Source organism: Amphiura filiformis, chromosome 11, assembly GCF_039555335.1.
Source record: "Amphiura filiformis chromosome 11, Afil_fr2py, whole genome shotgun sequence".
Taxonomy (NCBI): Eukaryota; Metazoa; Echinodermata; class Ophiuroidea; order Amphilepidida; family Amphiuridae; genus Amphiura; species Amphiura filiformis.
The window spans coordinates 8,557,206-8,580,136 of NC_092638.1; the positions used below are offsets into that span (position 1 = coordinate 8,557,206).

Consider the following 22,931-nt stretch of genomic DNA (forward strand, 5'->3'; position numbering starts at 1 on the left):
AAAATAAGCGCCCACCCAAGATGACTTTGTTAAGTGCCCTAGGTGGTTAATGGAACAAATACAGTATATTAGGCCAGAAATAAAAAAAGGTTTGTCTCTCTAACATTTTGCAAAATACATGTATTTAGTTCTGTGCCATGCTTTTTTGTGTATGGTAAAATACGCTATTTTTCCCATACTTGGGTAACTAAAAAAATAATGTCTGTAAAAAAATCTAGAATGTCTTTCAAATACCAAAGCATGCAGGTTTGAGAGACAAAACTTAATATTCTTGGCCTTAGATAGGGTACTGGCTGTGTTCAGTGTCATACAACACACCATCTATACAAGTTCACAAATATTGAATACATAATCTGGTAAATCTTATGGCTAGCATATAGGCTGACAATTTTTCAGGGCATTTTTCCCGCTGCAACAGACGTCACCATTTCTGTTGTTCCCCCAGCTCAGTAGCATATTTTCAGTTCTCGGCTGCAAGCTCCGGTTCTTGGCTGCGAGTTTCTGCTTCGATGATTAGTTTTGTTTGGGCTTTGTTCTCATTGGGCTATTACAGTTAAAATCCACACTACCCCTGTGGAAGATTTTCCAAAGAGGGAGTATGAATTTCAAATTATTAGTAGCTCCATTTTGAAATGCACTCTCCTTCAGGAGAAGATTCAGCTTGAATCTTTCTCAGAGGGTGTATGAAAGCTGCCTAATGTGCTCATTACATTTTAAATTCATACTCCCTCTGTGGAAGATATTTCCAAAACTTTCCACAGGGGTAGTGTGGATTTTAAATGGAATAGCCCATTCAACATTTTCTGCAGCAGACGACGCTCGCTGCAGGAAAATTTGCACTTTGTCTGTCGCAATGGTACAATGCCCCGTATATGTCAATCAAACTATATGCAGGCTTTACATTATACAAATAACATCATTACAACTGATTAAGGTTGAATTTTAGAACAGTTAAATCTTGGTGAGTTTTTAATCACAAACTATAAAAACTAAATAAAATGTATCTAAAATCAAGTCACATTTAAAAACAATATTTTCAATTTATGTTCATAAAATAATATGAGCTATAATTGTGTCAACACCACCAAACATAAGACTCATTATATAGTTCTTGTTTAAACTTTTGAAGGTTTATAATAAGATTTATAGTAGGGTAAATCATTCAACCGTGTACGATAGAAACTTTTATATTATTAAAATTATTTGAATTACACAACACCAAGACTGCTCTTGCAGTTGAGATCAAATGGCTAATAATGACATCCTAAGATGGTTGTGGAGTGTAATATAGTGTGACAACACTTGGAGGATAAACAATATGAAATATGAACAAGAAAAGCAATCTGGTGTCGTGTACAGCATCCCTTGCAAAGACTGTGACTCCCTATACATTGGCGAGTCTGGACGCAAGCTCGAAAAGAGGCTAACAGAACATAAATCCAAAGCGGCCAGTTCCAAGTCAGCGATCAAGGAACACGCCGACAGGAGCAAAGGACACCAGATTGACTGGGAGAACGTAAAAGTGTTAGAAAGGGAGTCCAAGGACTTCCCTCGCAGGGTCTTGGAAGCAATCCATATCAGAACTAAAAGACCCAGACTGAACTGTGACAAAGGGTTGGACATCGACCCTGTCTGGGACAACCTCCTGACCCCCCCGGAACCAAGGGGGCGGCACAACATCTTCAAGTTTGACGTCATCAACATCTGTGACGTCATCGGAGGTGTCCTAGTACTACATCACTAGCAACAACAATCTTCAGAGCAATAACATCCACTGAAGACGCCGGTTGACCCGGTGAAAGCGCTCCGGTGAGTGTACCAAATTTGAGTTGCGTAGAAGTATAAATTTGCTTTCTAATATGAAATTTGTTTTCACTATCCTCTACCATGTGATGGAAGTCAAAGCAGGTCCAATATTTTATTGTAGTGGATACCAGAATCTCATTCTTTGTCAGTTAAATATTATTCTACTAACTTAAACTATAAATCAAATTAAGTATTTCTTAACCAAACTGGAACACTGTGAACGCTAGTGGCTCTGCGATAAACACACGCGCACATAACGCGGTACACAAGAAAGTATACACACGCCTTACACTGCGTACACGCTTAGTACACTACATGGACGCACCGCGCATGTTCCAGTTTGGCCAAGAAATACTGAATTTGATTATAGTTTGATTTTGGAAAAACTTCCCTTATTCAAAAATGAACCACACTTGCTTATAAATTCAGTTGAATGTACTGTGTGGCGTATTATGCGCTATGTTTACAACACGCTACATACGGACAGGTTTTGCTTCTCCTCGACAATCGTGTTCCGCGATGACACAGCCACTGGCATCTCCTGTGTGATAGACTTAAGACATCCAAGAACCAATTCAGCGCTTACAAGCTAAACTACAGGCACTGACTAAGAATTTTCAATAGGGAATAAAGCATGGCACTGATGCAATATCATGTCCTATTTGAAATAAAGTGTTGTCACACAATTTTGCAGTCTTTGCGGTAAGGAGCAAAAATAATTTAGACAGCACAAAATTCTAAATTGCTGTTTCAATAATTTAACATGCTTCAAAATTTGTTTTCAATCATCACTCCAAAAAACTTTCAGTCTGCCTTTCATATTATACACGTAGTTAGGCCATTTGCCAAAGTTTGAGTCCCTAATTTGCTGTAAATTAACATTTTAGGCCATCTTATTTTAATAGCTCGTCTTAAAAAAAAACCCACACGCATAAAGTCGCCCGCTTTTTGTGCATTAAACCCCTTGGATTGAGTAACTTTCGTTTTTTTATTGCTGCTGTTTTATTTTTTTCCAAATCCACCACACAAAAATCTCACGGCTAACATCGTCAGATGTCAAAATAGCCTAATGAAGATTTTATTGAGATTTATCTCAATAAAATTCTTCATCTTGACCACAGTGAAAACTCTTTGAGAGATGAAAAGGTGGTCTATTCTTGTCAAAAAGCCCGTTCTACAGATAACAAAAATTTAAGGAAAAAAACCCATAAAAAAAGGCATTAGGTTTTTTTCTTGGTAAGTGCTTTGAGACAAACTATTAAATTAAGATGGTTTATCATAGCTTGCGACACCATCACGGCATCTTCATTCAGCATTGTTTACAATCCCTTTGGTCACCAGACAGCAAACTTGGTCATCAGATACCTGGCATTTGTTGAGTGTAGATTTTTGTGCGCTGATTTCCTCTTTGGCTTTCGTGGACTGTGCAAACAATGCTGAATGAAGATGTGTGATGGTGTAGCAAATATTGCTGCACAACACAAGACTCTGAAAAGGAATCTTACATGTATGGCAAATTATCAACATGACTGTGTGAGTGCTATATTCTCAATCTTGTTCATTTCATGCAATTGGGCTGTTCTATTTAAAATCCACACTACCCCTGTGGAAGATTTGGAAATATCTGCCACAGGGGGAGTATGAATTTCAACTGGAATAAACACACTAGGCAGTTCCATTTGAATTTCATACACCATTTGAGAAGGATTCAACCTGAATCTTCCATACCATATGGGGGGGGGGGGTAAGTTTTAAATAGAGTTGGTAAATGTGCTAATTCCATTTAAAACTTGTATCCCCCCACTGTGTAAGATATTTCCAAAATCTTCCACAGGGGTAGTGTGTATTTTAAGTGGAATATCCAGATTTAATTTGAAACCCATCCTCCATTCAAAAACACTAGACTATAGGTGTGCAAGATTTTGAGATCCAAACATCAAGTATAGCTGCTAGCAGGAATTTTTTATGTCAAAATTTAAACTGTTTTAGACTTCTTAACATAAAATGGAAATATTTCCTGCTAGTTTGAAAGTATATGTTGCAACTGCCAGCGAGCTAAGTGTATTCTTCCATGGGGAGGGTGAATTTCAAATGGAATTATCAATTTTTATCAGTACTTCAATTATACAGGGTGTCCAAAAAAAAAAAAAAGATGGACACCCTGTATATTTATTAGAGTACTTACATTTCAGTATAATTATTTGAGGTATTATTATGAAAATTGCAATATTTTCTGGTCATGAACTATATGTACCGGTAAACATTCCACTTTGTTTATCACAACATGCACACTATTTCTATATCTGTCGGTTGGAGTGTCAGGGTCGGATCCAGGAATTTTTGATAAAGGGGGCGCCTTTTGGTCGACGACGAAAAAAATGTGTTAAAGGGGTTTACCCCCTCGAAAACTCAACGGTTTTGGCCCATTGTTTGCTGTTCATGGCTGAATTTTTTCCTTTTTTTTTAATTTCTTACAATTTTTGTATTTTTAAGTTACCGGCGCCCTTTGCTAGTCAAAAAATAGAGGGGGCGCGCGCCGGCTGCGCCCCCCCCCCCCTAAATCTGCCCCTGAGTGTTGTCATAACTTGGCTATTCTGTTGCTATTCCTCAACCCCTCTGACACTGGAGTGAAAGACTGCTATTGTGGTGAATGGGAAAGTTAAGATAATTTGAAGCAGCAGCCTAATCTTTTTGTGGAAAACTTCCAACTTGCAAAATATTGTCCAGTTTAAAATTCTTTAAATTTCTGCTCAAGAAAATGTTTATCCATTGAATGTGTCGAACCAAAGGGAAATGAACAAAAACTGTAATATCCATATAGCAGGCTTAGGCGATATTTAGATTAATTGAAAATAATCGATTATTTTTTTTTAATCGGTACTCAATTATTTAAAACCCCATAATCGAAATATCGAGATTTAGATTTTATCGAAAATAATCGACTGTTTTTCTAAGCAAATAGATTATTAAAGCAATTTTTTCAACTGATAGGTGGTTTTTAAAGTACCGGTAGTTGCATCTTTATAGGTGATTATTAGTTGAAACTAAAACCAGAATAACAAGTGTAACAAATGCACAGCAATGTTTAAAAGTGGGATTCTATGCAATAAATGATGCTCAACTAATACAGTCACGCGATGTTCAATACATCGAAAATAATCGATTAAAAAAAAAATTAATCGAAATAAAGTGTTTTTAACAATCGCCTGAGCCTACCATATAGACTCCAATGCAAAGTTTCACTCCAGATCCAGGGAGTAAGAATAATAGATGGAATAAACGCCTGGATGTCCGACCGACAGAATACTGCATGTATTAGAATTTGTGTTGCGATGAAGCAAAATGAGAATTATTACTATTTTCAATTTTTTGTCCACAAATGAAGTTTTTGTATTCAAAAATAGTGAGTTGTATATATATGTATACCTTTTTTATATAGCATTATACAGAACCTGTCGTTACTATTGTTAGTTTCTGTCCCTTAATTGCAAGACACTTTTCATCAATAAGAGGCATGCCAAACTATTCCATATCTGGTTTTGAAATAAGGAAATTGCAATTTGCTGGAAACGGCATCACTAAGTAGAATTCCATAGCACTCAAATGGCTGTATGAAATGGACCTTGGCGCTTGCAAAAATGCATGACAACTACCACATAAAAGACCATGTGACTTTCTGTACTCGGCCAGAAGACAATTGAAATTCACGACTCGATTCCGCCGGCCTATCAGGAACCCACTTCCGTCAAAATAATGGCAGAGAATTGTGACTGTGAGTTTACAACCCACTAGTGGTCCACAGTGTCTGTCTCAACTGTTATTATTACTTATAATCCTGGTGCTATCATCCACATCATCTAATGATGTCTTGGACAGTTTTTTCTTTGTACCCTCTGGGTTAGTATCACCATGACTACCGGTTGAGTTAGCTGCACTGATTGTGGACGAAGTACTATCAGGGTCATCACTGGCTGTTGATAGCGGACGCTTTCTTCGGGATGTGGGTGATATCTGAGGTAAAAAAAAGTTTGTAAAATATATGAAAAACTTGCACTATAGAGTCAAAATGTATCCCAGAAGAATTGTACCCTGACAACTTGAACTCCATTACCATAAGAACTCGATAGGTAGCATAATGTGCTTATTATTGAGCACTTTTAAAACATGCAAACATGAAGAGCCCCATCTACAAAAGTGTAAAGAATTTTCAACAAATCATCGACACACATAGTTATATACGAACAAGTAAACCTGCTCAGTTGGTAAAGCGCCAGACTTTAGTGAGTGTCTTAACTGGCAGGAGTGAATTTTCACTCCTGAAATATGAGCAACATTGTGAAAGAAAGTCTGTGGGTGACTGGCAAAATCTGTTCATTCACTTAGTCGCAGTTAGGCCCTATAATATATAAAATGATAAAAAATTGGTCACTCCATCTCAAAAATATTTTTCACCTCCCAAAATTTCATTTTCACCCACCCACGACTTTCAATCCTGAATGCGAATCCTGATGAAGTGAGCGAGGTAAATAAGACCTACCGGTACAGCAGGAGGTGGCATAGTCTCAATATCGGGATGCATTAATCTCTCTGCCCATCTGATGACCTCCTCATCCTGCATCCATGGATGCTTTATTGCTTGGGACATCGTCATTCTCCTCTTTGGATCAACAGTTAGTAATCTCTTTATCATGTCTTTAGCTGTTAGGAAAAAAACAAGAAATGACACAGATAATTCATCAACAGTGCTATATAACAACAAAATTGATGGGTCAGCGGGACAAAGACTTATCTCCATTATCTGCTGTATGCACGATTTATATGCATCAGTTTGTATGGTGCAACCAATCCTGCAATCATACATACACAGTAATTAGAGAATAAATGATAGGAATTTTTATTTTGCCTATCCTCTACCATGTGATAGACGACAGGCAGGTCCAATATTTTGAGTAGTCAGCCGGCATCCACTACGATAAAAATATTGGACCTGCCTGTCGTCTATCATAGATAGAGGATAGTCAAAATAAAAATTCCTATCGTTTATTCTCATTCTTAGTCAGTTAAATATTATTTTAATAACTGTAAACTACTTTTTAAAGCAAAAATTAAGTTACCGTCATAAAAACTCCCCTTTTTCTAAAATGAACGAAACTTGTTTACAACTTCACATCTTTTGCTGCGCGTACTGCTAGTGCATGCGAGTATTCTGCACTGCGTCTACGCATACAACGCAATACATACGCTCACCTCTATGAGCGTGTTACGCGTTAACATCATTGATGATGACGTGGGGTCGTCTACAGCCTGATAGATGACACCCAAAATCATGAGATTGTCCAATCAGATTATGTGACAGGATTGTGCACTGGATGTTCTAAACACATGTCATGCAAAAACAATCATGGTCAAACGGTTAAGTTAGCTACTGTACTGTGCAGACTAAGTTCTCCAGATTCTAGGGAAAGTCTTGACACAAAAGTTACCCTGAAGTGTCTCAGTCATCAAAACAGAACGTTGATGACTAAGACCGGCAGTCTAATTACTTGTATGTATACTTACCGTTCTCTGATACTCCGCCCCACCACTTGGCAGGGAACGAATAATACCCTCGCTTTATTTGGTCTTGCAATGGCATCACCTTTATTTCCTCCGAAAATGGTGGATAACCTCCAAGACTACAAGAAGAAAACATATGCAAGTGAGTTATAATGTGGAATGTTTGATGAACAAATAGAAACAAACCAGTTGCTTATTTTTTACAGCACTAATGCCAAAGCCAGCTCCACTGGGACTGTGATCAGCATCAGCGATGACCAAATTTCCTTAATAACCTTCTTATAAAAATTTAAAAAAATTTAATGTTGACATTTATACAGCGCTTTTCACATGTATCAAAACACTTGACATTTATTCCGATGTCGTTAGAATATGTCAGCTGCCATACAATGCTCATACCATGGGCAGCGCTCAATGGACAATATTCACAACAGAACCATTTCACCCCTGGGTAGAGAGAGGCAAGTGAGGTAAAGCACCTTGCCCAAGTGTACAACACGATGGCACTGCCCGGGCTCAAACTCTCAACCCTCCAATTGTGAGATGGAGTCCATTGCTAAACTTCTACTAAATTCTCAATGCAGGGGCGGATTTAGAGGGGGCGCAACCCGGAGTGCCCCCCCTCTAATTTTTGCAGAGCGGCGCCTGATTTTGTGTATTTTTCCACAACGATCAAAACAACTATAATGAATACTAAAATCATCACAACTTACCATACAAACAATATAACTCCTAGACTCCAGCAATCTACAGCTTTAGTGTAGCCTCCCATGCCTGCATTGGTGAGTATCTCAGGGGCTAGATACGTCGGTGTACCACATAGAGTTTTCATTAAGCTATTCTCCCCTACAAATTTGGATAGACCGAAGTCTGTGACTTTAATTATGGATTCCTCTTTCTTGTCCGCTGATAGAAGTAGATTTTCTGGCTGTGTGTTTCAAAAGTTAATGCGAAACAAGGACATATTAATGCTAAAATATATTTTTGGTAGATTAAATCCAAAAGTGTATTATCTTCAGTACTATCACCTGAAATTTTGTTATGACACTTTTTCTTCAAATTTACCATTCTGTATAAATTAACATCATTACCAGAGTTCATTCATTATCACATATCTAACTTTACAATTAAGTTTTTATTCATCAACTCATTAGACAATTCAAATCTGAACCATCTCTAACAAACAATCTACAAATAAAGCACATTCAAATACTTGAATCTGGCAATCAGGAAAATTTAGTTGCTGTTGTACAACTTGGCAAGAACCACTAAAATCTAATTTTGCTAATCTTGATTCATTCATGCAAATGATTATCACAGAAGCGAACAAGATAACACTGTGAGTGTATAAGTAATAAACCTGCAAGGGGTACAAAATAAATTGTTTGATTGGTGTTACATTACAATTTGTTAGGGTAAGTAGGTGGTGGTAATGCTTTTTTTACTAAATCTTGCCTGCTTTCAAATACTTCAGACACACAGCTAGATATCAGATCATGAGAAGGTTTTAAAATAAACATTTTTAACTTCTTACAAAAGCAAGCAGTCAGAAACCTACTTTTTTCTATTTATTATATCTATTATATATAAATTTAAATGATCTTTGTTTTTACATCCCTTAAAATTAAAAAAATTCTTCAGGGTCAGCAGTATGTTGTGTTATGCCAATCAAACAAAATTTTAGTTTTAGCCCCAAAATCGAAATCCATTCCTAAATTAAGCGCCTAAAACTTGTTGTGGATGTAGTAAGTCCAAGGAAGCCAAGCATGATTTTTTGACAAATAATTTTGATATAGTCAAAGCATATGAGAATGCTTTCTTACCTTCAGATCTCTGTGAGTTATTCCATTGTCATGTAAATACTACAACAAACAGAAAAACAAAAACAAACAAAACAAACCATTAGTTACATCAAAATTGGTTAAAATTCATTGATTTACAAATGTTCCACTTTCCACTATTTCCATCATAACTATATACATGATAACGTGTACCTATGTGTGTTATTAAGTATGTCCAAAGTAAGTTTGTTTCCAAAAGGGATTAAATCCACATTTTAATGAATATAAATGATATAATAAAAAAAAAAGTGTTTTTCTAGTTAGAGAAACAAGATCTAACATTTAAAATAGAAAAAGGGTAACTAAAAAATAGGATAAGCCTAGAATAAATTTTGTTGGATTTTCGCAGAACTAGTTGACATGGATTTAATCCCTTTTGGAAACAAACTCTTCATATTGGTCCACATACCCACCTTGCATGCCACTAGCATTTGGTAAAATAACATCTTGGCAACATTTTCAGGGAATTTTCCACAGGAAACAACTTTATCAAATAGTTCTCCACCTTCTACTCTGTATGTAAAGAAACACACACACCCAAAATACATAAATAAATTTTCACAATTACTTGTGCAGTTTAAGTTACTTTAAAGCCATAATGTACGATCTTGTAATATGAAATTGGTTAATTTTTTTCAAACTTGATTTTTTTGGCATAGTTTGTAATGTTTACACATGTCCGAACTTGCACCTAAATGGAATCGGCCAAATTTGTTGTCTTTGTAGGTCAACAGAGCAAAGTTTGACATAAAGTCATAATTCATGAATTATGACTTTATGTCCTCCTATAGAACTGCATGTTAAACGGCCAAAATAAGCAGTAGGGTTTCTTTCATTTTACCTTGTTATTTCAGCTCAAAATGGACAGAAACCCTTCCCGACAATTATTACTAGTATTATTTCAGCATTTTGAGTACAGAATAACAAATTTAGAATTTGAAGAAAACAGTACGCTTAATTTGTAAAACATTTTAGTTCAACTTCATAACCCCTACTGCTAACATGCAACATGCTAATTCAATGGAAGATAAAATATTTTCCAATATCACCAATTTGATTGAAAAGCCATATTGGCCCTTTGCATGTATCTGCCGAGGTTCTCCCTGCAAACGCATGCGCAAAAAAGTGCAATGATTCATTTTTGATGCCGGCTCTTCACTTCTGGAACAATGCCCAGCAAACCAGATTCTTCTTTCCCTAATCTTATGGCTTATTTTTGGAAGATCTCCATATATATGTCTGTATTTGTCATATGTTCCTTCCAATGCACAATCAGAACAGTTCTTAGCTTGCGGGTATGACAGCAATCCACCCGCTTCGCAAATTTAGGGGTGATGTTCAATGCTTCACATCTATGAAGCAGCACCGTCTCCAATGTTGCAGCAAAGATTCAAAGTTTGAAACTCGACCTTGGGTAGAGTTGACGTTCAGATTTTCTTAAGTTTGCTGCATGCCCTCCATGCTGCTGCTTTACATAACTTCCAACCCTTTCTGTGCTTTTCATCCAAGCAAGTAATCAGTTTCATCAAAATAAAGGATTGTAATTTTTTTAATCTAGCAAAACCGAATATCTTTTTAATTAAAAAAATCTGTGTAAAAAAGTGTATTTTTTGACTTAGGGAGATGTAGTTTCATCAATATGTGACAATATACTTACAATTCTAGAACTATGAATAACCGTGTGTCTGTGTGAAAAACATCTTCTACCTTAATTATGCACGGCTGAAAGAACAAAACAAAAGGGTAAATGTCAAACATACCACATAATGAATAGAAAGCAAATTATGTGACCCGCTCCCACAAAACCAGACATAAGTAACTAATTTTGAAAATTGAGTTTTTGATGTCACCATTTAGTATAGGTCTTCAGCTTTCATTTCATACCAAAATTATGTTTCTGGGACATGTGGTCCTTATTCTACGGTCTTTCTACAGGAAGGGGGAAGGCGACACATTAAGAAAAGGCAAATGCAAGAAAAATGGCTTTAAAGTTGTAAAATGACATGTTAAGGACTTGGTTTGGCTCAGAGAATGCTAGATTTGGGCGCTTTAGACATGAAAGAATATTTTGTTTTCAATGGTAGGTTTAAAGTAAACATATTAAAGAATCAAAAAATAATAAGAACTGAAAAACGAAACATGCAAGATTTTTCACGCTTTTCCCAACTTTGACTTGCTGTATCTCGAAATGGCTTAGTGCGACTTATGGCGGGTTTGTCAAAGCGGGTCACATATAGACGCTACTAAAATTTCACTTACTGGAGATGCTTTCACCGGGTCAACCGGTGTCTTCAGCGGATGTTATTGCTCTGAAGATTTTTTTTTGCTCTCAAGCTTCAAATCAACAAAATGTGCACACTTTTCTTTTTGGATGTAACACTAACTCTGAGTAATAACTCCAAATGGTCATTTTTAGCTAATGAGTTAATAACATGTGTTTTTGGTTTCTTTTTTAGGGGGGGGGATCAAGATATTTTAGACCATAAAAAGGGGAATAAAAAAATCCACTTTTTAGGGAGGATATAAAAAAATTTTGATGTCGGAGGTTCCAACTAACACTCCCTAAATCATACATCCTGTACTTACATGATGCAGTGATTTCATGATGTCTACTTCTAGCATGACTTTCTCATGCATATCCTGAAGAAAAGGAAAAATACAACAAAAAATACAACATGAGATACATTTTACATAGATTCAAATCTTCCCAATTTCCTTTATAACATGGATTTCTGTAGAAATCTATCATACTACCAACATGACTACCATGTTTACAACATGTACATAAATATAAGTCTTTCTTTCATTTTATACAAAATTAAAAAAAATATATAAAAAAACAGAGTGTCAAAATTGGAATAGTCCAAGCTATGGGTGGAAAAAGATTGATTGATTGATTGATTTTATTTGGTTCCATAATACAAAATACATAAAAATATTATATTGCACAGATTAAAATACATTACATAAATATAACACTTGACAAAATAAGAAATTAAAAGATATACAATGTGAAGATAAAAATACACTAGGAACCGGGATAACCCATAAAGCCAATGTGTCAGGCTTATTTCCAATGGGGTCCTTGAAAGAAAGATTTTGGCAAAAAAGGCAAGAGTATAAACAAAAGAAGAAAGAAAGCACACATTGGACAGCAGACCCCACTGGAAATTAGCCATTACTGAAAAGTTTCCTGATTGCACTCTTGAAATGATTAAGATTGGGGATATTTTTGATGTCATTTGGAAGCATATTCCAATCCCGAATTGTACTGTAATAAAAAGTAGTGCCAGCTGAACTTTTGATTTTAGGCACATGGAAATTAAAAAGCTGCCTTCTAGTATTATAGTTGTGAATTTCTGAGGTTTTGGTAAAAAACTGGCACAGGTAGGGGCACTTGACCCATAATAAATTTTGTGCACATGACATAATTTTAAAGATTTTACTTGACACTCTACATTAAAAAAATTCAGACTGTTGAGTTCGGTTTGACCAATATGTGACCGGGGTTCTAGATGTAAAATATAGCGCACCATTTTATTTTGAGTGATTTGAAGTTTGTTTTTAAGCCGTTGACTGAGTCCGGAATACCATGAAGAAGATGAATAATCAAAGTGGCATTGAATTAAAGCCGAACACAGAATTTTGCGACAGTTTTGGTTGACACAGCTGCCATTGCGATACATAAATTTCATCCTGGAATTTGCCTTTTGAATAATATTGTTTGCAATTGCTTCCCCAGACACAGATTGGTCAATGTTAATACCCAGATATTTCACAGACTCCTGGCCTTTGATAATCTGGCCAGAGCATTCAACAGAAAAATTGTCAACATTTTTTATTTTCCTTTTGGATCCGAAGATAATACTTTCAGTCTTGCCGAGATGTAAAGACAATTTGTTGAAAGAGGAAAGGAAGAGTCAAATTTAAAACAAAAAAAAAGATTCCTTTCTAATTCAAGACTGGTTTTTACTTACTTGCATTGATCCTCCAATTGAAAACTGTTTGGTCTCAATTATCTTCACTGCTACCTTCCTACAGGTGTCCTTGACAAAGGCTAGTTTTACCAATCCACATGCACCTCTGTAACAATTCAGAAGGATACATAGTTTACATTCACTTGAGATATATCTTAAATACAGCCATCTCAGTTGTATTATAATCTATAAATAAGCTGAATTAATATGTTAGAATTATCCTCAATAACGACAGAAGAGTAACAGAAATGCCAGGATTAACACCAGGGTTAATACACAAAATTATGCACCAGTCAATGTGTGCAATGAGCATACTTGGCTATATGCATGCCATGTTTGTTTTAAACTTGTCATAGATCTCCTTGGGAAAGAACCTCCTCCCTCCAAATTCAGCCTTTAGCCCAACGTAGAACAGTTGGTACCACTACAATGTTCCAACGAATGTACTACGGTAATGCTCCAGAGCTATTGTGCCAACTACTTCCTGTGACCAGCTCCAGATTGACCCTCGTCTTTGCCGCTCCATTAGATCGCACAACCTTGCAGTTCAAATTCCCAAGTTCTAACCTTGTTAGTCATGAAGGATCCATCATTCCATCTACAGCCTGCACATGGAATGCACTCCCGCCTCACACCCTGGAATTATGAAACGGACCAGCTTCAAGACGGAAGTTCTGGTTCTGGTTCTAGTTAGGGTTGAGTCGGCATTGCCAGATATACTGTACTTCACCAACTTATCCTGGAACCTAGTTAACAGCTATCTGAGTGTCAACCCACCTGCTTTACCGTATGATATAAGCTGTTTTATGCCTAAATGTGTCTTGAATTAACAAAAAAAAGTACATCAACCAACAATAATATTAGTCTAACCTACCCCTGGTCTTACTTGACCAAAGTTGCCTCTAGCTCAAATTGTGATTGGGTTTGAATATTTTTGAATATTCTACACAGGCCTGTAGCCAGGATTTCTTGGGGGGGGTGCTGATTTTGAAAAAGTGGACTTTTTTTTCCAAGGGGAGGCAATTTTGTGAAAAGTGGACATATTTCCCCAAATTTGGACCTTTTTTGACCAAACAACCTTTAAAAATCTGATTTTTTGGCTCATTACGCTTGCAGCTATGGCTCTGATTCTACATGTTAAGTTGATACATACCTGCCTAGTAATTTGGACAAGATGTATTTGTCCTTCATTTCATGTGGTAATGTTTCCTGGTCTGTGTCAGCTGCATTGACAAATATGTAGGCTACAGAATATACAGGACAATGAAATAGACATTAATTACATTAGGTCAAATAGTGGCTCTCCAGCACACTGGCAAACACACAACAAATAATCTTGCAAAATGAATGATTTGTCTAAACACAAGTCAATTTTCATTTTTTTCTGAACTTTATTTTCTTCTCCAATTCGACTTACGGATTTAGATGTTGTTATTCTCTTGTTGCATAAAACAATACAATGTAAACGAAAGACAAGCTTCTATTGACCACAATTCAAAAATCCAATATATTTATAGCAATTAGCAACAAATGACAAATGTTGTTTAAATGATTGTGTCACAAAATTCCCACTTCCATTTAATAAATTTTGTAAATCATAGAATGCTTACCCTTGTTTTTGGCATGGCCAGTGCAATTTCATCGTTATTCATAAGCGGTCTTTTTTTGCCCTTTCCTGTGTTGATAAACAGAAATATTTACAGTCAAACACAACCAAATTTATTCACAAAATTGCACAGTTGCAAAAGGATAAATTTACACTCCCCTTTTGGGCAAATATATGTGTAATAAAAATGGCTGTAACTAATTTCACACATATTCATCAATGTGTGTGTGTTTATATATTTTACATTATTGTCACTACGATTGGCAAGGTGGGAGAAAAAGAGCAGGCAAACTTTATAAATTATCAATTCAACCGAAGTATTAATTGTTTGATGCAACATACCAAAAGATTCTCTGATATATATCAAGTTGCCATTGTGATTAAGAGAGAATTACCATTATTGAGACTGGAAAATCAGAGGAGGACAAACTATCCATAATCCAACTGAAATTAACATACACATACACAAAAAACCCTAATTCATGCACTACTGTAGAATTCCATCTATAAGTATATTTGCCTCTAAATGAGTGTTTTTTGACTTTTTGACAAAAGAGACAAAAGACAGACACCTTCCACAAAAACATTGTTTGGAGCTTGAGCAAATACTTTCTGATACAGATGGCTGTACAAACATGTACTATTGTAAGAACAATCTACAAAATAAAAGCCAGCCCAATTAGTTTTATGATTCTAACTTAATATTTATTATACCTGGATGAATGACTACCTTCACAAAGGTAATCTACTGTAATGTTTTTGTGGAGAGTATCTGCCTTTCGTCTCTCTCTCTCATAAAAAAAAACTCCTCGAGGCATACCGTAAAGATTTGACTAATGGCACTATGGGCTGCCTTGACATAACTGGAATTTTAGGCACAATCCAAAAGTGCCCTCCAGTAAAAAATCCCACAAGCAAATAAGGCCATGTACCCGTAATTCTTGTTGGGAGCTTCAGAGGAGGGAGCTCTCTATTTGTACATGAAATTTACCCTAAGACAAAGGAGCCCATGTGCGTCATTAGGCAAATCTTTACGGTATGCTTGTAGATGGAATTCTATGGTATATCCCAATAATGTTCTTCCTGGCTGGGGATATAATAATGGAAGGATTCATGGACACCCAACCTACCTATCTTCTGTCCATTCACAAATGTTCCGTTCGAGCTCAAGTCCTCTATGAATGTGAAAGTATCTTTATCTCCTGTTGACTCCTGTTAACAAAGAGGAAAATATATGATGAAAACTATGAATGGGTTGTTCCACAGCAGCTGAAGGGAGTATCCCATTATGCTTTGCGGTACCTTTATAGAACTGATTGTGCCATAGCAAATGTACACAAAATCCCACACTTCAATTACTCTCTGAAATCAGGGAAGCTTAGACTTTTGTTTGAAAAAATATCACCCATAGAGTATTGTGAATCTATCAATAGCTCTCAATAGAGGCCGTCAGCCTTTCGCCATCTTGTGGGTACAAATGATATGTGTGTTCATGCGTCAGACACTCCGCTCAGGGCGCAGCTTGCCACGCAGCTGTTATCACGCATCGACACGGTGATTTTGCTGTTCACGCATGGAGATCGAACGACCATCACAGTGTGTACCCACAAGATGGCGGCATATGACGTCACGTTGACGGCCTCTATATCTAAGCGGCTCTTGTTTATATTTTGTATACATTTGCTATGGAGCACGCAGATATACTGTAATGCAGGATGGGATACTCCTTTCAGCTGCTGTGGGGTTGTTCTATTTGAAATCGTCCATACTCCTAGAAGATTAGCCTTGATGCAAGATATTCATGAGTTAAGACTAATGTAGTGAAGACTATAGACGAATCCAATTTCACACATTCCTACACCTCAATGGCAGCCATAGCTGGGTCCCTGTCGGCTCAATCTCACCTAAAATGTGAAATGATGCGGCCTTGGAGGGTATTTTAAACTGCATTTTATCACCTGTGTTGCACGTAGACAAAAGAATGATGACAGTTTAGAACACAAAAGAATCTAACATTGATTTTTAAGCGGCTTTAATCCACCCAATTGGGCAGTCACAACACCAGTTTGTTGTTGCCGGGACCCAGTAATGGCCAACCAAATCCTGACCATGACTTGGCTCGTTGGATTCGTCTATATTGAGGAATTAAGCAGCTTATGGAATTAAACTGCATTTAATCCTTCAATAGAAGATTTCCATGCTAGGCTAATTCTGTGTAGTTTTACACGAAGGGTACACCCGGAGGTGACGGCCCAATCACTACAAAACATACCCACCTTAAATATTCTGAAGTGCTTTTTGCTCATTTGTAAGAAACACATATTTCTGGCCATTTCTTTGGATGTGTAGGGTACATCGCAGTCCGAATCTCTCCCAAAGAGGTATTCAGATTTGGTTTCATCCATATCTGTAAAAAAAACCAGTAAACAAAAGTTGTATTCAGATGATTACATGCAAGTTATTTCACACAAACAAAGTTTCTACTCACACAATTTTTCGAGTCACATCCATGGAATTCTTCTTCAGTTGCAGTCGGGGACGTTGGATGACCGGTCATGTGACCAAGGGAGTAGACCCGAATCATGTGACCTGATGATATTTGGATATTTTTTTTTACATTACATGTATAAACTTGTTAACTTTTCCATAACATTTAAATTTAAATTTTCATAACTAGCTCATTTCTTTGGAAAACCCCAAATGAGGGACAGTTCCTCAAAATGAGGGACAATTGGCAAGGTCTGCTATTGCTATTCTATCCTTGATATTAATTAGACCTGTTAGACCCTGTTTACACAGAGCCCAAAGTCGTCTTTAGTCGACTTTGTATGATGACCCGGAGCAACATTTGTCGAATTCAAAGTTGACTTTTGCAGTGTAAACGAACATGTAATATGAAGTTGACTTCATAATGGTAATTTAAAGCACGAGCAAGTGATGGCATAAAAGTCGAAATTCGGAATTTGTTTTGAACTCGACTACCATGTAAACACCCTGTCAAGAAATAATTTATGCTAATCCTTAGTCGCAATCTGAATTCGATGTCGCAGTATGAAGTCGACTTCACTCTGTGTAAACGGGGTCTTACTCTGGTCTTGTTTTGACTTCACAGAATTGATTCATGAAGCATGTCACAAGCATTAATTTTGCCTGTCCCAGGAGCACACTGACACTGCACATCCAAAATGAGGGGTGGGGGTGGGGGGGCAGGAAAGTTGGCAGATTAAGGGGTGGGCAAGCAAATTTTGGTACCATAAGAGGGAAGGTCAAGAAAATTCAGGTACGCTAAGAGGGGTTGGCAAGCTTTTTGGCATGCCCTTCAGACATTTTACCCTCCCTTGGCTGGGGTTCACAATTTATAGTGCAGACTGACAGCCCCTTTACATGTAACACATGTTGTAACCTTTTGAAAAATGTTAAGGGCTGTGCAATAATTATGAGCCCGGGGTAAAATTTCGAACGGCTCGCCAAAAATCGCTTGCCCCACCCCTCTTGGCCTGCCAAAAATCGCCCCCCCCTCACGGCCCGCCCAAAAATCTTTGTCTTTGGCCCCCCCTTTACACATGCCAAATTTTTAGGTTCCCAATTTTCAAACCTTAAATGGTCTAGATATATGTTGCAAGCCCCCCTCTCGGATGGCCAAAAATTGCTTGCCCCCCCCTTTCGGCTCGCCAAAAATTTCTTGCCCCCCCCCAATTTTACCCTCCCCAGGGCTCATTATAACGAAATATATGTAATTCAATCAATGGAAATGATAGTATTAGTAAAAGGAAAAGAACAAAAATTAGCAAATCCTCTTTTTCAAAACCTTATGCCTGAAGGTTTTTAATTTGAGACACTTAGACAGCTGACCATTTATCAACCTACCTAGAGGCCTAAATGTTTTCCCAACAGGGTACAGCCTCCCCCACACCTGGGGCTTGGTCTCTTCCTCAGATGAGATGTCCCCATCCACAACATCTTGGGTCGGTAGTGTCTCCATGCTACTGAGGGTTGCACCAGATGACACGCTAGAAGACGTATTATGAGCTGATGAAGAACTGGACGAACTTTGACCATTCTGACTCATCGTTTCCTAAAATAAGAAAAAATGTTTATCAAATTATCACTCAAATGTAGAAAGAAATATTTAAATATTTGTAAAACTGGTCATGAAAAAATATATTTTGATTAAAAACAAACATAATTTTTTAATTAAATACACTAAAATGATAATTTTTTAACAAAACACAGGAAAATATTTTACTTCTAGGGAATAAGTGTTTCTAGATTGACTACACACTATCATAATTAATTTGTTGGTGTCGGTAAGAATCTATTTATAGATCAAGGACACATGCTCCAGTGTGATAGGCTTGGGCAATATCATCTTGTAGGGAAGTTCCCTGAATAACAATAATTTTCATCTTTTTAAAAAATAATTTCAAATAAAGAGGTTTAATGGTCTAGAAAACTATCTTTCATATTTCCTCATCAACAAAAGATTTTATACAAGAAATAGCAATTTAAAGGCTCAGTGGTTTGAGTGGTTTCCATGGATTACCTGATGATAGATTCACCTAGTAATGCACTGATACGCCCATGCCTACTGGTAATCAAAACACACATGGTGTACATGCCTTCACATGTGGGAGATGAGAAACTGACTCACTTCATCATCTCCGATTACAGAGATCCACAATAAATTGAAATACTACGTTATTAAATTATTTCGTGTCATTCAGCTGAGCTGTGCAAAATATTTAAAAAAAATATTCATCAATATATATATAAAAAAACCATATTGGCAAAACTTTATAGCATCCATAACAACAACAACAACAAAAATAAAAAACAACAAAAATAAAAACACACACACACAAAACCAAAAACACTGTTTTACAGGCAGATAGACTTGCCAAGTACTAGTAGTCTCTACATGTTGTGATTTTGTTCTTTTTTTTCTGTAAGAAAGGATGGTCCTAAAAAATCAGAACAAAATCTGAATATATAAATCAGGCAAATTAACATATTTTGAAAATTGTCTGATTAAAAAAAAAATCAGGGGCGGATTTAAAGGGGGGCGTACCCGGCGCGCGCCCCCTCTAATTTTTGCAGAGCGGCGCCTGACTCTGTGTAATTTTGTAGAGCGGCGCCTGACTTTGGATCCGGCCCTGAAAATCATTCAAAATCAGTACTTGTAGCTTAAAATAAATCCCTAAAATGCCAAATCTGGGTGGGCTGGGCCCGAGAGCAGCTTTTTTTTTTTTTTTTGGGGGGGGTTAATATGCCTTGTGTACAAAATTCAAATTGCTGACACAGTCTAGAAGTAATATACATTGACAGTTCAAGAGGAATTGGAAGGAAGAGGATTTAGCACTGCACACTATGTAGTGTCAAATTAAATAACTACAGAGGCGTTTCATTTTTCACTTTTACCTCCGTATTATTTTTACTGGAAAAAAATATAAATGGAGATATGATGTTGTTTCTCATATCATAAGTTTGTGAGAATCAATTTTGATTCATGCATAAAGTGTGACAAAATTGAGCCCCTTTTACAAGAGCGGTTTGTTGATGCAGCTCAACCACAAAAAAGCATTGATGACTCTACCGTACTTCACGGTACTTGAGGTGAACCAAAGCATAGCATATATATATCTATCTGGCTTGTCTCAAGATAATTGGGACTGTTGAGAATGTGTCTTACGCGTTATGCGCTTGCCACTGCGAAATTATCCAACATGGCATTTATACTATCAACTTGAGACAACTATATTTATAGTATACGGTAGCCCGGGACGGTAGACATCTCGGCTCGGCTTTTTTCACACCAATCCATGGACCACCATCAGACTTTTCTAAATATTGGGGAGTTGGATAGTATTCCACTACAAGACTCAACTTTAAAAGGTGTGCGCAAAGCTTAATGGAGCCAGGGGAACGTTCCCCTCCTCACTTGTCAGTCAGTCTGGGGAATTACACCCATCGTATGTGTGAGTTACGGCTTTTACCAATTGGACAAGGCCTTATATACCGGCTCCATACATTCGATGTATGTACTGGGGAATGCACCCTAGCTAGCAGGGGAAAAATGTTTGAACAGTCGAGGGAATCAGGGAACCTGCGGGACCCCCACTTTTGAAAACCCGCTGCGGACACCACTAAAAATTATATCTGATATAACACGTACTCACTCAGCATTGTTTACATTTTGGACGTGAATTTAACATGGTAAAAAACATAAACATTTTAATAATGGATCACCAAACGCGTAGAAAACATTTTTGATTGTTATGATACTCATCCTATAAATGATACTCGACAATATTAATAATTGTACGTACATTACATTACAGGAACATAATACTAATAGGTGCATATGAATTAGTAAGTTTATTAACCATGAGAGAGTCTCAGTCTGTACCTAATCTTGCCAGCAAGACTTCAGTCTTTATCATAAACATAATGACATCTACTGTCTATGCCGGTTATAGGTATCCTAGGTGAATTCAAATTTGCCATCAAACTGCATCATTTTATATATCAAATTAAAGCCCTTGAGTAAACAAAGCCAAAACTGAAAACCTTTTTTCATAGCACTTTCCGTAGCAAAGTTACATCTTGTCAAAGCCTGACTTTCATCAAAAAGATTCATCTAGCAAAATTCCCCAAAACGGCATTTCGGGGGTGTGTCTAGATCTTAGTCTCATGGCGATGGCAGCTTTTTTAATGTAACTGCTATCAAAATCCTCTGAAATTCCATGTGCGGGTGACTTATCACCATAAAAATCATATATTTGGGTCAAGTGAAGTATAGAAAACATATTTATGTAGGTTTCTTTCTTCGGGCACAAGTTTTAAATTTCTATGTAAAAATGCATTGACATTGTCGGCGAATTTGGCTGACCAGCAAATGTGTTACTAAGGTTTTCCTGGGTTACCTACCGGTTTAATACAGTTACTGGAATGAGAAGTTTAAGCTTATCCGGCCGTAGTGCACAATGATTAAAGTCGACCACCAATCCAGTGCTCCCCCCAAAATCAGTGCAGAGAAAAGTTACCGCATAAAACTACTTTTACTTACAGGTAATCTCAGTTTCAGAACATTGAACAGATTAATCAGCAAACTTCATAAACTTCCGTGGAACTTCTCCAGCACTCAGTCAGTCAAATTCCATACACCTGTCGCGCTACCTGCACATTTGCAAATACCTGTGTCACACGTTGTAGTATCATACAAACAGTTTGTGGTGTATATTAAAATCAGGCGGACGCTTGTACAATATGCTGTAGATCAGTCAAATTTGTAGCGATCACTAAGTGTTATATGAAATTGGTATTGTTTTGATAGGCTATTTTTAGAATTAATTGCTGAATTTTTGACAAAATGAGCATTAACTTTAGAAAATGCTTTCAGATTTGATTAAACATAGGTTTTACTTAATTTAACGACTGTTTAAACAAACAAACAAACAAACAATAAGTAAATAAATAAATAAATAAAACAAGAAAGAAACAAAGTGAAAGAAAGCAAGAAAGAAAGTACGAAAGAAAGAACTTAGAAAGAAAGAAAGAAAAATAAATAAGTAAATAGATAAATAGATGAATAGATAAATGAATAAATAAATAAATAAATAAATAAATAAATAAATAAATAAATAAATAAATAAATAAATAAATAAATAAATAAATAAATAAATGAATGAATGAATAAATAAATAAATAAATAAATAAATAAATAAATAAATAAATAAATAAATAAATAAATAAATAAATAAATATATAAATAAATAAATAAATAAATAAATAAATAAATAAATATTTGCGTACTGTACAGATTGAATCGAAAGAAAGACAAGTGTATCTGAAATATGAATCATTCAAAAAGTACATAAAGTGTTTTGTGAAAACTGATTAAATGTTGCCAATCCCTTAAAATCAAGGCTATCCATTGGATTTTTATCTTAAATAGTGATAATGAAAAATCAAACCATTATTTGAAAAGTAAAATGAATTGAATTTCGTTTCATGATTAAATTAGCACGACAGACTAGTCTGCTTGGGTCCACGTACCGGGATGTTTGGCTATACTAAAAGAAAGAAAGACCTTCAAGCTGAAAGGAACGTATCGAGGGTTGACAAACAGAAGGCCTTAACTCAAAA

The 22,931-nt window shown here is 36.4% G+C and overlaps 1 protein-coding gene across 1 annotated transcript; it reads right to left on the bottom strand.

Moving 5' to 3' along the window:
- Positions 1–1,333: 1,333 nt before the first annotated feature.
- On the bottom strand, positions 1,334–21,946 carry LOC140163450 (serine/threonine-protein kinase Chk2-like). Its single transcript, XM_072186764.1, has 15 exons — positions 21,853–21,946; positions 18,654–18,861; positions 17,063–17,193; positions 15,917–15,998; positions 14,778–14,855; positions 14,334–14,424; positions 13,181–13,286; positions 11,790–11,843; positions 10,861–10,925; positions 9,617–9,716; positions 9,186–9,224; positions 8,076–8,290; positions 7,366–7,481; positions 6,344–6,504; positions 1,334–5,817 (listed from the first exon to the last, which is right to left on the bottom strand). Exons 2-15 carry the CDS (start codon positions 18,853–18,855, stop codon positions 5,617–5,619), a joined length of 1,641 nt encoding a protein of 546 aa, XP_072042865.1. The 5' UTR covers positions 18,856–18,861; positions 21,853–21,946; the 3' UTR covers positions 1,334–5,616.
- Between the last annotated feature and the right edge of the window lie 985 nt (positions 21,947–22,931).

What these genes read in the sequence shown, in the direction of transcription:
- LOC140163450 (XM_072186764.1), bottom strand. Translation starts at nt 18,855, where the DNA reads ATGAGTCAGAATGGTCAAAGTTCGTCCAGTTCTTCATCAGCTCATAAT. An exon ending in TTGTCCAAATTACTAGGCAG is followed by an intron (nt 13,287 to 14,333) that starts GTATGTATCAAC and finishes GAATTGTTACAG; the next exon opens with AGGTGCATGTGGATTGGTAA. An exon ending in TGCCACCTCCTGCTGTACCG is followed by an intron (nt 5,818 to 6,343) that starts GTAGGTCTTATT and finishes TTTTTACCTCAG; the next exon opens with ATATCACCCACATCCCGAAG.